Source organism: Schistocerca americana, chromosome 1 (genome assembly GCF_021461395.2).
Source record: "Schistocerca americana isolate TAMUIC-IGC-003095 chromosome 1, iqSchAmer2.1, whole genome shotgun sequence".
NCBI lineage: Eukaryota > Metazoa > Arthropoda > Insecta > Orthoptera > Acrididae > Schistocerca > Schistocerca americana.
Genome location: NC_060119.1, coordinates 592,301,787 through 592,318,156, shown reverse-complemented (window position 1 = coordinate 592,318,156; position 16,370 = coordinate 592,301,787). Strand labels below are relative to the sequence as shown.

Genomic DNA, 16,370 nt, shown 5'->3' with positions numbered 1-16,370 from the left:
TTTTTTCCATTAGAAAAGCTGTTCCCCAAAATGTGATCTATCACCCATAGATGTTCTGGTGGTGGGGGTAAGGAGGAGGCAGGGCAGGGAGTGGGAGGGATACCAGGGTAGGAGTGGGGAATGGTAAAGTGCTGCTTGTGGGAGCATACAGGGTTGAGATGGCGAGAGGTTAGGGCAGCTAGGTAGAGGCGAGAGGTTATAAGAAGGGGCAGGGATAGTGGGGAGGAGGAGGGGGGGGGGGGTAGCAAAATAGAAGAGAAATAAAAAGGTTGAGGATGGGTTGGTGGAATAGAGGGCTATGTAGTGCTGGAATGGGAACAAGGAATGGGCTAGATGGTTAAGGACAAAGACTAACAAAGGTTGAGGCCAGGAGAGTTACGGAAATATAGGATATATTGCAGGGAGAGCTCCAAACCATGCAATTCAGAAAACCTGGTGTTGGTGTGAAGGATCCAGATGGCACAGGGTGCGAAGCAATCATTAAAATGAAGAGTGTTGTGTTGGACATCATGCTCAGCAACATGGTGGTCCAGCTGTTTATTGGCCATTAAAATGAAGAGTGTTGTGTTGGACATCATGCTCAGCAACATGGTGGTCCAGCTGTTTATTGGCCATAATTTGTTGGTGGCCATTTATGCAGGCAGACAGCTTGTTGGCTGTCATGCCCGCAAAGAATGCAGCACAGTGGTTGCAGCTTAGCTAATAGATCACATGACTGGATTCACAGATAGTCCTGCCTTTGATGGGGCAGGTGATGTTTGTGACTGGATTTGAGTAGGTGGGAGGATGTATGGGACAGGTCCTGAATCTAGATCTATTACAGGGATATGAGCCATGGTGACATGAGGTTGGGAGCAAGCATTGTATAGGGATGGACGAGGATACTGCGTTGTTTCGGTAGGCAGCGGAATACCACTGTGGAAGGGTGGGATGGATAGTGGGTATGGCATTTCTCATTTCAGAGTATGATGAGGTGTAGTCAAAATCTGGGTAGAGAATGTAATTAAGTACTCCAGTCCTGGGTGGTACTACTAAGTCATGAGGGGTATGCTCTCTTGTGGTCGAACAGTGGGGCTTTGGAAGGTGGTGGGTGACTGGAAAAATAAGGCATGAAAGATCTGTTTTTGTAAGAGGTTGGGAGGGTAATTATGGCCTATGAAGGCCTCAGTGAGACCCCCCATATGTTTTGAGAGGGACTGCTCATCGTTACAGATGTAATGGCCAAGGATGGCTAGGCTGTATGTGAGGGACTTCTTGGTATAGAATGGGTGGCAGCTGTTGAAATGGAGGTATTGCTAGGGGTTGGTAGGTTTGATTTGGACAGAGGTACTGATCTAGCCATCTTTGAGTTGGAGGTCAACATTGAGGAAAGTGGCATGTTGGGTTAAGTAGGACAAGGTGAAGCGAGTGGGGGAGAAGGTGTTGAGGTGCTGAAGGAATGTGGATGTGGTATAGTCACCCTCGATCCAGAGCATGAAGATGTCATCAATGAATCTGAAACAGGTAGGGGTTTGGGATTCTGGGTTTTTAGGGAGGATTTGTCTTAATGGCCCATGAATAAGTTGGCATAGGATGGTGCCATCTGAGTGCCCATAGCTGTACCCTACATTTGTTTGTAGGTAATACCTTCAAAGGAGAAGTAATTGTGGGTGAGGATATAGTTGGTCTGGTGACTAGGGAGGAGGTTGTTGGCTTGGAATCTGTTGGGCATCAACTAAGATAGTTTTCAGTAGCAGTAATGCCATGAGCATTAGGGATGTTAGTGTAAAGCAATGTGGCAACAATAGTGATGAACAGGGCACCATGTGGTAAAGGAATAAGAATTGTGGAGAGATAGTGGAAGAAATTGTTGTTATCTTGTATATAGGAGGGAAGGTTGCAGATAATAAGCTGAAGATGTTGGTGTAGAGGACCAGAGATTCTCTCAGTGGGGACATAGTAACTGGCCACAATGGGGTGACCTGGGTGGTAGGTTTGGTTCAAATGGCTCTGAGCACTATGGGACTCAACTGCTGAGGTCATTAGTCCCCTAGAACTTAGAACTAGTTAAACCTAACTAACCTAAGGACATCACAAACATCCATGCCCGAGGCAGGATTTGAACCTGCGACCGTATCGGTCTTGCGGTTCCAGACTGCAGCACCTTTAACCGCACGGCCACTTCGGCCGGCTGGTGGTAGGTTTATGGACTTCAGGAAGCGTGTAGGACATAGGAGTGCAGGGAGTGGTAGAGGTGAGGAAAGAGATACGTTCTGGGGAGAGGTTATGGAATGTGCCTAAGAATTTGAGGAGAGACTGGAGATTCTACTGGATTTTTCTGGACTAGGGTCACTGTGAGATGGTTTGTAGGTGGATGAATCTGACAGCTGGCAAAGTCCATCTGCCAGCTAATTCTTGTGGCTCAAAACAACAGTGGCAGAGTCTATGTCAGCAAGTGGGATCAGTTTTATTTTTTCTTTGATCCCATTGTGTCTTCACGCCAATTTCAGTTTGCTTTTGCCTTTTACTATTGGCCTACTCCCTCAGATCTCATCTGGTTTCCTCATATGTCGTCCATTTAATCCTTTTTGTGATTATTCCCACATGTTTGGGTGAATTTTTTCGGACATAATTCTTCATTACTTACATATTTTTACACTTTTTTTTATCCACAACAATGGTTCCTTGCTCCATCCATCTGCATCAATACAGAAAAGTTTCCTTATCCACAGACTTAACCCGTTCCCTCATACTGTTCCTGCATTGTTGCTTGGCTCATGGAATTCTGCCCAAACAGCCTTACCATCAAATTACCATCTCCGGCTGCCACCTTTCCTTCCACAAAGACGTCCATCTGTTCAGATTCTGCCAGACTTTAACCCTCTCATGGATAATCTTGCAAAACCATATCGATCAGGCACAACCTCCTTGCAAAACCTTCTCTCCATCTACAAAATTCTCCTGCTAAGCAATTCGAAATTCCTGGATCCCATAACACACACTGAATCTCTTGCCTTCCAGGATCTACAGCATCATAAAGAATGCCACCTCAAAAAACTCTCAACCCTGTTCACTTCCTACTCCCACCTCGGACTACCACAGTCCACCACCTTTACAATAACCTTCAAACCTTCCCATGTCCCCTCATAACTGTCAAAACTTGTCTCGCAGACACACTACATTTACCCCATCCTCAAAAAGTCCCTCCCACCACTGCACAGAATCCAGAACCTAAACAGACCTGAAACACAGTCATTAACCTTTCCTCCAAAAGTCTTAGCCCCACAGAAGTATCAGTCCTTTCCAATGGTCTCATCTTTTAACCCACTCTCAAATACAATAATGCAATACTTGTTAGAAACATTCTCTCTTTCTACCAGTCCCTAGAGTGGAAACATTTCTTCACCACCAACCCTGCCAATCAGACTCTACCAAAGACCAATGTGGAACCCTGCCTGACTCAGTTCACTCCTCCATCCAACCACAATCTGTCCCCATTGTCCCTAAATCACCCCCTGTTAACTTTCAAGAATTTCTTAACCTCAAACTTTGACTCACCATCATTCCTCAAATCTGTCAACATGCAAACTAACCTTACACCTGCAGAAAGAACTGCAATCCATCACCTAAAAACTGATCCAGACCTTATAATCCTACCTGCTGACAAAGGCTCCACCACTGTTGTTTCAGATCACAAGGATTACCTGGCAGAAGGACTCAACCAATGATCAGACTCATCCACCTTCAAACCCTCCCACAGTGGCACCATTACAGAAATCCAGCAGGATCTCCTGTCTCTCCTCAAATCCTTAGGCCCATCCCAAAACCTCTCCATGAAGTCTATTTCTCTCCTCACCCCTACAACTCCCCACACTCCTACCTTCTACATGCTTTCTAAAATCCATCAACTCAACCACCCAAGACGCCACATTGTGGCCTGTTATTGTGTCCCCACTGAGAGAATCTCTGCTCTTGTAGAACACCACCTTCAGCCTATTACCTGGAAATTACCCTCCTATATTAAAGATACCTCCACTATCCCTCCACTGTTCCTGTTCCTTTACCACAGGGTGCCTTTCTTGTCACTACTGATGCCAACTCTCTTTACCCTAACATCAATAATGCCCATGGCCTTACTGCTACTGAACACTACCTTTCCCAAAGACCAATGGATTCCAAATGAACAGCCTCCTTCCTAGTCACCATGTCCAACTATATCCTACCCATAATTACATCTCCTTTGAAGGTATTACCTACAAACAAATCTGGGGTATGGCTATGGGCACCCACATGGCACCATCCTACATTAACCTTTTCATGGGCCATCTAGAGGAATCCTTCCAAAACACCCAGAATTCCACCCCCCCCCCCCCCTGCTCCACCCACCTGTTTCAGATTCACTGATGACAGCTTCAGAACCTCAACACCTTCTCCCCCCCCCCCCCCCCCCCCCTTTGGTTCACCTGGTTCTACTTAACCCAACAAGCCACTTAACTCAATGTTGACCTCTGCCTCAAAGATGGCTACATTAGTATCTCTGTCCACATCAAACCTACCAACTGCTGAAGTATCTCCACTTAAACAGTTGCCACCGCTTCCATACCAAGAAATCTCTTCCATATAGCCTATCCAGCCTTGGCCATCACATCTGTAGTGATGAGCAGTTCCTCTTGAAATATACAGAGGGCCTCACTGAGACCTTCACAGGCCAAAATTACCATTCCAACTTTGTACAAAAACAGATCTCCCATACCTATACCTTATCTTTCCAGTCACTCACCAGCTCCCAAAGTCCCACTGTCTGGCCACAAGGGAGCATACTCCTCATGACTCAGCACCACACAGGACTGGAGAACTGAATTATATTTTCTGCCTGGGTTTTGACTACCATGCCCTGAAATGAGAAATGCCCTACCACTATCCTTTGCACCCCTCCCACAGTGATATTGCACTGCCCACCAGAGCTACACAATATCCTCATCCATCTCTACACAACAACTGTCACAGGTCGCAAGAGAACTGCACCGGAAATGACAGCAGAGAAGCAGCCCTTGGACTTTGGTGTGCCAGGTACATACAGTCTTCGGCTGCAAATTCAGCTGCAGTCTACCACCAGAAATGGAGGATGACACTTCGACAATGCCAGTCACACGTGCTGGCAAAATGTCAGAGACAAACGTCAGCCGAAGAACCTGAAACAGAAACCAACAGGCCATTTGTCAACCAAAAATCTGTCTGTCTGCATGAATGGCCACCAACAAACTAAGACCAAGAAACAGCTGGACCACCATGTTGCTGAGCATGCTGTCCAACATGACATTCTTCATTTTAATGACTGCTTCACGGCCTGTGCCATCTGGATACTTTCCACCAACACCAAATTGTCTGAATTGCATGGGTGGGAACACTCCCAACAATATATCCAATGTTCCTGTAATCCTCCTGGCCTCAAGCTTCTTCAGTCACAGTCCTCACCTATCTAACCCATTCCTTGTTCCCATTCCCGCACTACAAGACCCCCTACCCCACCAATGCAGCCTCAGCCTTATTACTTTTCTCCTTTACCGCTACCCCCCCCCCCCCCCCCCCCCCCTTGCCTGTGGCTCCTCCCTACCATTTATCTAACCTCTTGCCTCCACCTAGCTGCCCTGCCCTCTCTCCACCTTATCTCTGTATGCTCCCACAAGCAGCACATTACCGTTCCCCACTCATACCCTGCTATTCCTGCCCCTCCACACCCCAATCTCCTCCTTCCCCCACCATCCACATACACTGCTCCATGAAATCTGGCTTCAGCTGCCAGTGACTGCGGTCATATGTGCGAGTTACAGTTGCGTGCGCGCGCGCGTGTGTCTGTGCACCACATTGAAAAAATCTGTATACATATTGATAAGTATGATTCTGACTGATGCATCTCTTATATTACATTACTGTATGAAAAGAGCAACTGTACACTTCCATATTAACGAAAAGTGGCAGATAAATACACATAAATATCACTTGTTTTGTCTGTGAAAAAAAGGAGGCTTTGTCATTTTTTGTGTGATTTATATTTACTGCTTTTATTTATTGTTTCCCTTTTTTATTATAAAACTTCAGAAAGATATTTCTGTTATGGAAACATTTTATGCTGGCCCCTTGCTCATTGTTCCCACCATGGTTCAGTTCTTAGAAGAGCAGTCTTCTCATTCACACCTACATATCATGAGTATTTAAACTTCATCTCGATGCCTACAATCTTTATACAATAGTATGCACATTTTGACTGTAGGGTTATTTTATTTACTGACCTGCTGCTTGTCAAGGCATCCTGCCCAGTCCTTTACTGTCTTTTCTAGTATAGGCAGAATAGTAAACTTTAAATCAAGTGATGCACCAGCCATACATGTAATATACATCAGTGACTCCAAGATAATGTTTGGTGGTAAAGAGCCTTCTGTTTCATTCCAGAGTAAACATTCACCTTTCCCATAACACAGGAAACCATTACAATGCCCAATGCTGCTTCTTTTTACCTTTTCTTTATTTTCTGTAAAATAATTTTTAAATTATTATTTGAATTTACAACACTTTTTTCTTTAAATGCTAAATATTGTAAAATGTGTGCTGTTCACTTTCTTTTGTAACTAGAAAATGAAATCTGATGGAAAGATTATAGTAATGAGAATCAGGCTGTGATCTATAGGGTTGACAGACAAAATAATAGGGACAGAGGCAGTGGAACGGAAGAGTTATAGAAGGGGAGCGTGGAGTTCAGATGATTGGGAAAGCAACCTATGACATCTTGCTAAACTTATCCAAAGTAAGCACCAAGTTTCTTGATCTTGTGCTACAAGATTTGCTGTGGAACTGAGTATTGCATATCGTTAATAGAATCACTCAGTGTGTCTGTTTATCCTTAATGGCACCTTAACTGTCAGATTAACATGAACTCCAAAATATCATGTAGAATGGTATTTCATATAAACCAAAAATCTCCAAAAATAAAATTTATGTTACCTTGAGCCATCAAATAGTAATTTTTAGGTGTGGATATTGACTGCCAGAAAAATAAGGACGAACGCACTAATACTCACAAAAATAATTACCTCAACAGATATGACTTTTCAATGAGTGTGTAACTGCTCTTGATTTCTAATCACAGATATGATTTATGTGTGCTGAATTCTGGAAACTATTTCTGAAGTACAGACCTTACCATAAATTTCATGTAGGACTCAAGTTTAGTTATTAATAAGGTTGAAATCGGTTCAAAAATGATTCAAATGGCTCTGAGCACTATGGGATTTAACTTCTGAGGTCATCAGTCCCCTAGAACTTAAAACTACTTAAACCTAACTAATCTAAGGACATCACACACATCCATGCCTGAAGCAGGATTCGAACCTGCGACTGTAGCAGTCGAACGGTTCCGGACTGAAGTACCTAGAACTGCTCGGCCACTGTGACCACCCTTGAAATTGGTCATAGACTCCATGGACTAAAGGAAATTGTAGACATTAAATTATATTTTTGAGCTTGGGTTTTGTAATGCAGTATTTTAAGAGTGAAAATAGACACATGAAACTTTTCCAATATTAAAATGATATTTTCAACAGAAACAAACACAGAAATTTTAATGAAAGAGGACCTTAAACAGACTCAGTACTAATTATGAGTTTGACATATACAGAGTGAGTCACCTAACATTACTGCTGGATATATTTTGTAAACCACATCAAATACTGACGAATTGATTCCACAGACCGAACGTGACGAGAGGGGCTAGAGTAATTGGTTAATACAAACCATAAAAAAATGCACGGAAGTATGTTTTTTAACACAAACCTACGTTTTTTTAAATGGAACCTCATTAGTTTTTTTAGCACATCTGAACATATAAACAAATACGTAACCAGTGCTGTTTGTTGCATTGTAAAATGTGAATTACATCCGGAGATATTGTAACCTAAAGTTGACACTTGAGTACCATTCCTCTGCTGTTCGATCGTGTGTATCGGAGAGCACCGAATTATGTAAGGATCCAAAGGGAATGGTGATGGACCTTAGGTACAGAAGAGACTGGAACAGTACATTACGACCACATGCTAACACCTTTTTGTTGGTCTTTTTCACTGACGCACATGTACATTACCACGAGGGGTGAGGTAAACGTACACACATGGTTTCCGTTTTCAATTACGAAGTGGAATAGAGTGTGTCCCACTGGAAACGCGTCGACGTATGTGGTATCAGCATGATGGTGCACCTGCACATTCTGCAATTAACACTAGGCTGACCCTTGACAGGATGTTCGACGGGCGTTTCATAGGACGTGGAGGACGCATAAATTGGCCAGCCCATTCTCCTGATCTTACACCTCTGGACTTCTTTCTGTGGGGTACGTTAAAGGAGAATGTGTACCGTAATGTGCCTACAACCCCAGAGGATATGAAACAATGTATTGTGGCAGCCTGTGGCGACATTACACCAGATGTACTGCGGCGTGTACGACATTCATTACACCAGAGATTGCAATTGTGTGCAGCAAATGATGGCCACCACATTGAACATCTATTGGCCTGACATGTCGGGACACACTCTATTCCACTCCGTTATTGAAAATAGAAACCACGTGTGTACGTGTACCTCACCCCTCATGGTAATGTACATGTGCGCCAGTGAAAAAGACCAATAAAAAGGTGTGGACGTAATGTGCTGTTCCAGTCTCTTCTGTACCTAAGGCCCATCACCGTTCCCTTTGGATCCATACGTAATTCGGTGCTCTCCAATACACACGATCAAACAGCAGAGGAGTGGTACTCAAGCGTCAACTTTAGGTTGCAATATCTCCGGATGTAATTAACATTTTACAATGCAACAAACGGCACTGATTACGTATTTGTTTATATGTTCAGATGTGCTAACAAAACTAACGGGGTTCCATTTTAAAAAAAGTAGGTTTGTGTTAAAAAACATACTTCCGTGCATTTTTTTATGGTTTGTATTAACCAATTACACTAGCCCCTCTCCTCAGGTTCAGTCTGTGGAATCGATTCGTCAGTATTTGATGTGGTTTACGAAATATATCCAGGGGTAATGTTGGGTGACTCACCCTGTATATAAATTATCTTGTTGAAACTTGCATAATCAATGGCATAATCTCATGTTGTGACCATAATAAATCATTCTAATTTCATTTTATTATTATTAGTATAGTCATGTATTTTCTCACATTAAACCTTCAACTTTACCTGTGCCATTTGCGCATTTTATTCTTGGCTCTCTTGCTTTATATTCATACCTTCCAATGTGATTGACAAAATGATCCATGATAATTGATGTGATCTTACCATGGCACATCAACAAAACCTGTAAATTGACATAAAATTAATAACATCTGACGCTTGGGAAAAATAATTTAGTGGTTCCTTTGTAAAAATACATTCTGTTAGAAACACTTTATAATATCATTAGATGGTCAGCACAACAACAGAGATTGTATTTAACAGAATGACATAAACATTCAGAACAGATTGCAGTAATTATTTATTTATTAATTCTCTTAAGCGGTTTCAGTCTAAGTGACCATCTTCAAACCTAAGCTCCTTGATGATGTATGCTGCTGGTTTGTGGAGCTGCTCCACTTACCAAAAAATACCAATTGACTGGTACTTTAGCACAGCAGCTTTGTGAACCAGCTCCACATGCCATCAAGGAGCTTCTTGTCTGAAGATGGTTGCTCAGACTGTAACCGCTTACTAGAATTAATATACAAATAAATAATTGTTGCAATCTTGACTGTCTGTTTCTGTTATATATGTTACTTTACATGGAACATATTTTCTGTCTGTGTCCTCATCCCTGTGCCCTAGTCTATGAGTCTGCAGTTAAATGGAGATGATGTTACCATCATTTGAATTGAAAAGCTATATTATATACCATACATAACATCAACTGCATCAGAAGCTTATAATTTAAAAAGCTGTGACATAGTCACAAATAAAACAATGCTCCAGGAATCATAGGATTTGTTTCCTTTATTCCAGTCTATGATCACAAAAAGTGCCCTCAAACCATCAATTTTGGTCAGTAGTGAGCACCTTCAGAGTTGTCTAAAATATATCATAATATAATAAAGCCAGAAAAGCATGATCAAGAGACACAAACAAAATTAGCTGAGCATGATTGAACATAATGTAACATCCATCGCAGTAGAAGTTCTTGGATAACATATGGAATGTTGAGTTTAACTGATGAAAGAAGAAAATAGAAAACATGGCAAATGAAGCAGGTAAAAGGGATAGAGACAGCTAAATATGTGGTTGACAATAAGTGCATATTAGCAAAGCATTAATGACTGGAGGAGAGATGCAGATCTGTAGAAGGATGTGTAACTGTAGAGAAGATAGGTACCAACTACAGAAAAATTAAAAACATCTTTGGAGAAAAGAGAAGTATCTTAGATGGCAAGCCAGTGATAAGCAAAGAAGATAAAGTTGATAAGTGGAAAATACATAAAAAGGCCATACAATGGAAACAAAGCAGAAGACATTTTATAGAAACGGAAAAGGAAGAAGATGAAGATGATACGTAAGAATTCATGTAAGGAGAATTTAACAGAGTACTGAAACCTTAAACCAAAACAAGGCCCTTGGAGTAGATTAAATTGCCTTGGAACTATTGAGGTCCTTGGGAGAGCCAGTTATGTCAAAACTATTCCACCTGATATGCAATATTTATGAGACAGGCAAAATACCATTCAGCCTTCAGTAAGAATGTAATAATTCCAATTTCAAAGAAGGCAATATTGACCTTATGACTTATCTTAGAAAACAGACTGAAAAAAAGCAAACCTATGTCTGTAGCAGTTGCAAATCTAGAAAGAGCTTTTCACAATGTTCATTAGAATACATTGTTTGAAATTCTGGAGGTAGCAGGGTTAAATACAGGGAGTGAAAGGTTATCTACAAAAGAAACCAGGCTACAGTTATGAGAGTCAGTGTAAATAAAAGGAAGCAATAGTTACGAAAGGAGTGAGACTGGGTTGTAAACTATCCTCGTGTTATTCAGTCTGTAACACTGACCAAGCTGTGGGGAAAACCAAGGAGAAATTTGAAAAGGAAATTATGTAATATATGGCATATAAATTAAGGCTGTGGGTCCCATGAAAAGATATCATTTTGAAGAACACTAATACACTGACAGTAAAAAAAAAAAACCATAACAAAATAAATTGTTCATGAGTCACACTGTTCAGAGTTCACTGATGCTCTCCATTATGGAATCACAGAGCACCACTCAATCTGACCTTGATGCTCAACAGCAGAGGCACGTACAGGGACGCAAACACACCGTTATCAAAGAAGAGTGAAGCAGTGCACCACTGTCAGCAAGTAACACTTGCCACGGGATTGGGGGCAGTGGGAAGAAGGCATCAGGAAAGGCATCGATCGGTGCATGAGTGTGCCTCCCAACTTTGGTGTGCTGCCAGGCAATGCAAGTGTGTAATCACTGATAGCACTCTTTCCAAAACACTGGCCAGATGAAACACACGATCACGAGTGATAGATGGTGTTGATGCCAGGGTATGACAGTTCATGGGTGTTGTTGAAAGCACTAAACTGGAACGTCTCTGGAAGAAATGGGTAGCGTGTGCCTGTGAAAATGTCACACCATATCTTGAGGGTAGAGTCGAGAATAGGCACTAGTTCCAGTTGTCAGCTGCTGGAGGCATAGTGGTGGAGGCTGTCCAGTTGTTCATCAATTTCCTATCCATGTATGACGTCTTCAGACTTCACAGGAGGATAGATAATGTAACAAGTGCAGGATATGAGGTCAGCAGTGATTTTCAATTCTGGAAATAAGGCAGATATCAGCTGAGAACTGAAATATGTACTCCAACTCCTGGAAATGGCACAGTGAACACCTGATGTGATTCTGTAAGGCATGAGTAATTGGCTTGTGACAGCGAAAATAACGAAGGGGTGGGCTTCCACAGGTGGATGTAAATATTTCATTGCCTCAAATACTGCAAGCAACTCATCGTTGTAAGCACTTCAAGCATATGGTGACTTTGACAGCACCTGTAAGAAGAACCCTAGTGGCTGGCACCTACCACCAAAACGCTACACCTATGACAGCCTAGCTGGCATCTGCAACCATGGCTAATTCAGTGTTGCACACCAGGTGAACAAGCAGTGTCATTTCTGTTAGGCTGCATCTGGACTCTGTGAAAAGTCTTCACCAGTTTCTGTCCAGATACCAGGAGTCCTTCCTTTTGAGGTAGTGTCATTTAAAGCTGCATTCAAAGGCTCCTCCATACTGGTGACATTAGGCACATGACATCAATAAAAGTTTAATATGCTCAGGTAGCAGTGTAAGTTTTTACGTGTCTGTGGGTGCAGAATATTCACAGTCGCCTTACCTTCACAGGGAGAAGTGTGGATCTGTTAGAAATGATCAAATACTCAAGAAACTCCATTTCAGTGCCCCAAATATGCACTTCCAGATGTTAATGATGATACTGGGTTCACTTGTTAGGTGTGGCAGTGCAGCTCAGCCTTGTCAAAAATATCGGGATGTCATTAAGATATGTGAAGTACCATGATAAGCCTCACAAGATGCTTCCAGGAAATTTTGCCAGGTCTGGGCAGCATTCCAAAGACCAAATGTTATGGAATTGCTCACAAAAAGCCCAAAGGGCATAATAATGGCTGTTTTATGAATGTCTTCAGGTACCACAGGAGTCTGTATGAACACCTTCCTGCAGAGTAGTTTACCGAATATGAATGACCCCTTCAAGGCATGGCTAAAGTCCTGCAGGTGCAGTATTGGATATCAGTCTGGCACTGTTCATGCATTTAAGGCACATAAGTCCCCACATAGGTACTATGAATTGTCTTTCTTGGGGACTAAGACAAGGCGTAGGACCATGGTGTGCTCTTTGGACACACGATGACTTGTTGCATGATGGCCTCGAACTGAGCTTTGGCTATAGTAGGTCTATCAGGCTCAATATGCATTGGGCATGATTACAATGTGGTGAACTGTCAAGTGTTTGAGGTCTCTCGATATGCGAGGTGGAAAGTTGTTTAGATTTGGATCTGGACCTGCTAGTGTGCTACTGCTACAGTACCTGCTGCCCTCTTGCCTGAGTGTACCTCCTAGGCGATCTGTGTGGTTAGTGTTGGCATGTGGGTTGCCGGATTCTGGACTAGGTTGTGGAAGTCAGTATCCATGGTGGCAGGTACACAAGATTTGTCACTGTGGAGTGAAAGCTGATGCTGTGGCTACAGCTTTGTAGATTGCACATGGCTGCTGTACTGGGAACTTTTGCCAATGCAACAAGTACATAGTTAACCATGTCCACAACAGCATCCAGCTACATTTTTGTCTGTGTGGCAATCACCATTTGCACTTGAGCTGGGATACCGTGCACCCAGATAGTACACAACATGTCAGACTGTACAAAGTTTGAGACGTAGCAAGTTGGAATTTAACACATTTGTTATGTTTTCTACTCCCAAGAATAAATAATTATTTTTTTACCTTTTAATTCAACAACAGGCACTCCCAACTGTTCAGGAATGAATTTGGAATTATCTAAAAGTAATTAACTTACAAAATAATTGACATCAAAAGTTCATACTGTCCAAATTACAATTGCTTATTTTGCTTTAATGGCTGCAAGATTCTGAACTATGATGATATAATTTCACTGCTGTATCTTTTTTGGATCAGACAACATCATTCACTACTTAATTCAGTCAGCAATTAAGAATTCAAATAGTGTAGCATCATAAAAGATTTACTTCAAAATGGATGACTTACTCATAAATAGATACAATAATAATGTTCCATGAACTGTTCTGAATTACTAACATGAAACATTTTACTCTTAGAGTCCATGCAAAATGGTAAAATCTAACCTAACATAATTTGAAAGTATTATGTAATTTTAGAATTCACATTATGTTCTTCTGCCTGTCTTTGTATAGCTACCCCTACCCTACAGTCCACAGTTGGTGTCTGAGCAGTGCACTGCTAACATCTCTATGTCAGGTAAACCTAAGACCAGCACACAAATAACATCTATATGTCTGTTTGTGTTAAAATTTGTGACCAGTGACTACACATAAAACATCAGTATGTTGGTTCACATGAAAGTCTGCTCATTTCTAGCATAACACTCACAATTCTACGGTGGTTGAGTGAAATTCTGCACCTTGACATAATAAATGCAACAAAGAAGATGCAACTGCATAATGTCTTTGCATCTTGAGATCTCTGGAGAACTAGTAAATATTAACCTCAGGAGTACTAATGATTGCAAACTGTGTTGATTGGACAGCATCGCATATGCTGGTAACAATACAATAAATCTTTTTGTGTGCACTGATATAATTCTGTCATAATTTATTCTGCCACTGGGAATGTTACCCAGATCTGTGGCATTGCTAAGTAGTTGGGTGATCCTCCTTTCTTATAGAATTACAAAGGAGATGCGCTTCCATTGAGGGAAACATTCCACGTGGGAAAAATATATCTAAAAACAAAGATGATGTGACTTACCAAACGAAAGCGCTGGCAGGTCGGTAGACACACAAACAAACACAAACATACACACAAAATTCAAGCTTTTGCAACCAACGGTTGCTTCATCAGGAAAGAGGGAAGGAGAGGGAAAGACGAAAGGATGTGGGTTTTAAGGGACAGGGTAAGGAGTCATTCCAATCCCGGGAGCGGAAAGACTTACCTTAGAGGGAAAAAAGGACAGGTATACACTCGCACACACACCCATATCCAACCGCACATACACAGACACAAGCAGACGCCTTTACAAATGTCTGGAAAACTGTTGATACAGAAGACTGGATGATTTGTTTGTATCCAAGTAGCTGTTAGGTGAACCATAGATCCGTATCACTCATCCTGATGAAAGTTCATCACCTCTTGTTAGCCTACATATCATATCAGGGACACCAGAGAAGTGGAAATATGTCATGCAGTGAGCTGGCTTTACTGCTGCACCTATCCACTGTGCTCAGGGAGGAGGCTATGGTGACAGGAAAGGAACAAGAGCATGTGTATCTAATGTATATTTATCCATCACAAATTAATACACAGCAATTAATAAATGTATTCTGTTTGTGAATGTCAATGCACTCATGGCCAAGTGGCCACAATAAATGCTGTTAGCATAAAAGATTCACTCTTGTCATGTGTCACAGGGCTCAAACACATGTCTCAGATGATGTACACTCTGCAATGCTACAAGCAGGTTGCCTGATTGTGCAACAGCAGGGAAATGACAAACATGTGTGCAAAATGCAAACAAACTATCATACTTTCTGCTCAACCCGCAAAGTGCCACATTTTTTGCAAACACAACAAAACAAACTGAATGGTGTCTTATTAACTTCCCATATGTGTTGGTGCTCACCTTAAGCTCAATCCATGTGGTGTGCAGCTAGTGAAATCAGACTAAGAATCATGTCTGCAAGGCACTGAGCTCACACTGCTTTGTCTGCCTCACCCCATGTGCAACACCAATGCCAAAATTTGGCCTAACACTAAATGTGCACACTGGCGGATGCCAGACACAGCTCACTTTGTGCTGGCTGTGAACTGCAGTTCTGTTGTTCATGCATTTCTGCAGTACAGCTGCCAAATGTGCATAGCATGCCCACTTTCACTCACCTTAAATATGGATTCACATTTTGGGGAAACTAAACTGCAGCTATCAACACATTCAAATTGCAAAAAAGATCTGTTAGAATCAAATTTGGATGCAAACATAGAGGTTTATACAAACTACTCTCTAAGAACACCTTCAACACATATCTACACAATGGACACTCTTTGTTCTTGAAATAAATGTAATTTATTTATTTATTTTATTATCCATCTTTAGACATTAAAAATGCAGTTGATGTCATCATTTGTGTACATATACAGTTTACATAACTAACAGAAATGGTGTAATATATTGTAGATCATTATTGTCTAATAAGATACAAAAATTGGTCCTTGATGCTGCACAAGGTATTTGCATTATATTTACATGTATAAGTTTAATCTAAGTGAAACTATATTAGTACCGGTACTTAAGATCATCTTTAGTGCACATTATAAACTCTTCTATTGTATAAAAAGCCATTTCTTTGTGACACGTTTAAACTAATTCAGTGACACATTATGTGCCTCTATTGGCAACATGTTAAATAGGTTTACTCCCATGTACCTGTAACTATCTTGAGTTTTCTTTAGTCTAGCAACTGGGATGTCAATTTGCTGTTTTATACGTGTGTCATGGTGATGGATAGATTATCATAGTTTGTGACTGTGTTGGTTTTCTTTTGTGTGTATCAGACAACTTAGTATAAAGAGGGCTGCAACTGTTAGTATTT

General features: G+C 41.5%; 1 protein-coding gene across 2 annotated transcripts in view; it reads right to left on the bottom strand.

Moving 5' to 3' along the window:
- Window positions 1-16,370, bottom strand: part of LOC124606776 (uncharacterized protein KIAA0825 homolog) — a 176,325-nt gene that overhangs the window by 56,002 nt on the left and 103,953 nt on the right. For both annotated transcript variants that reach the window (XM_047138835.1, XM_047138844.1), the window contains 2 exons: window positions 9,213-9,330; window positions 6,270-6,508 (listed from right to left, as the gene is read on the bottom strand). In XM_047138835.1, coding sequence (XP_046994791.1) covers window positions 6,270-6,508; window positions 9,213-9,330 — 357 coding nt within the window. The remainder of the gene's footprint in view (window positions 1-6,269; window positions 6,509-9,212; window positions 9,331-16,370) is intronic.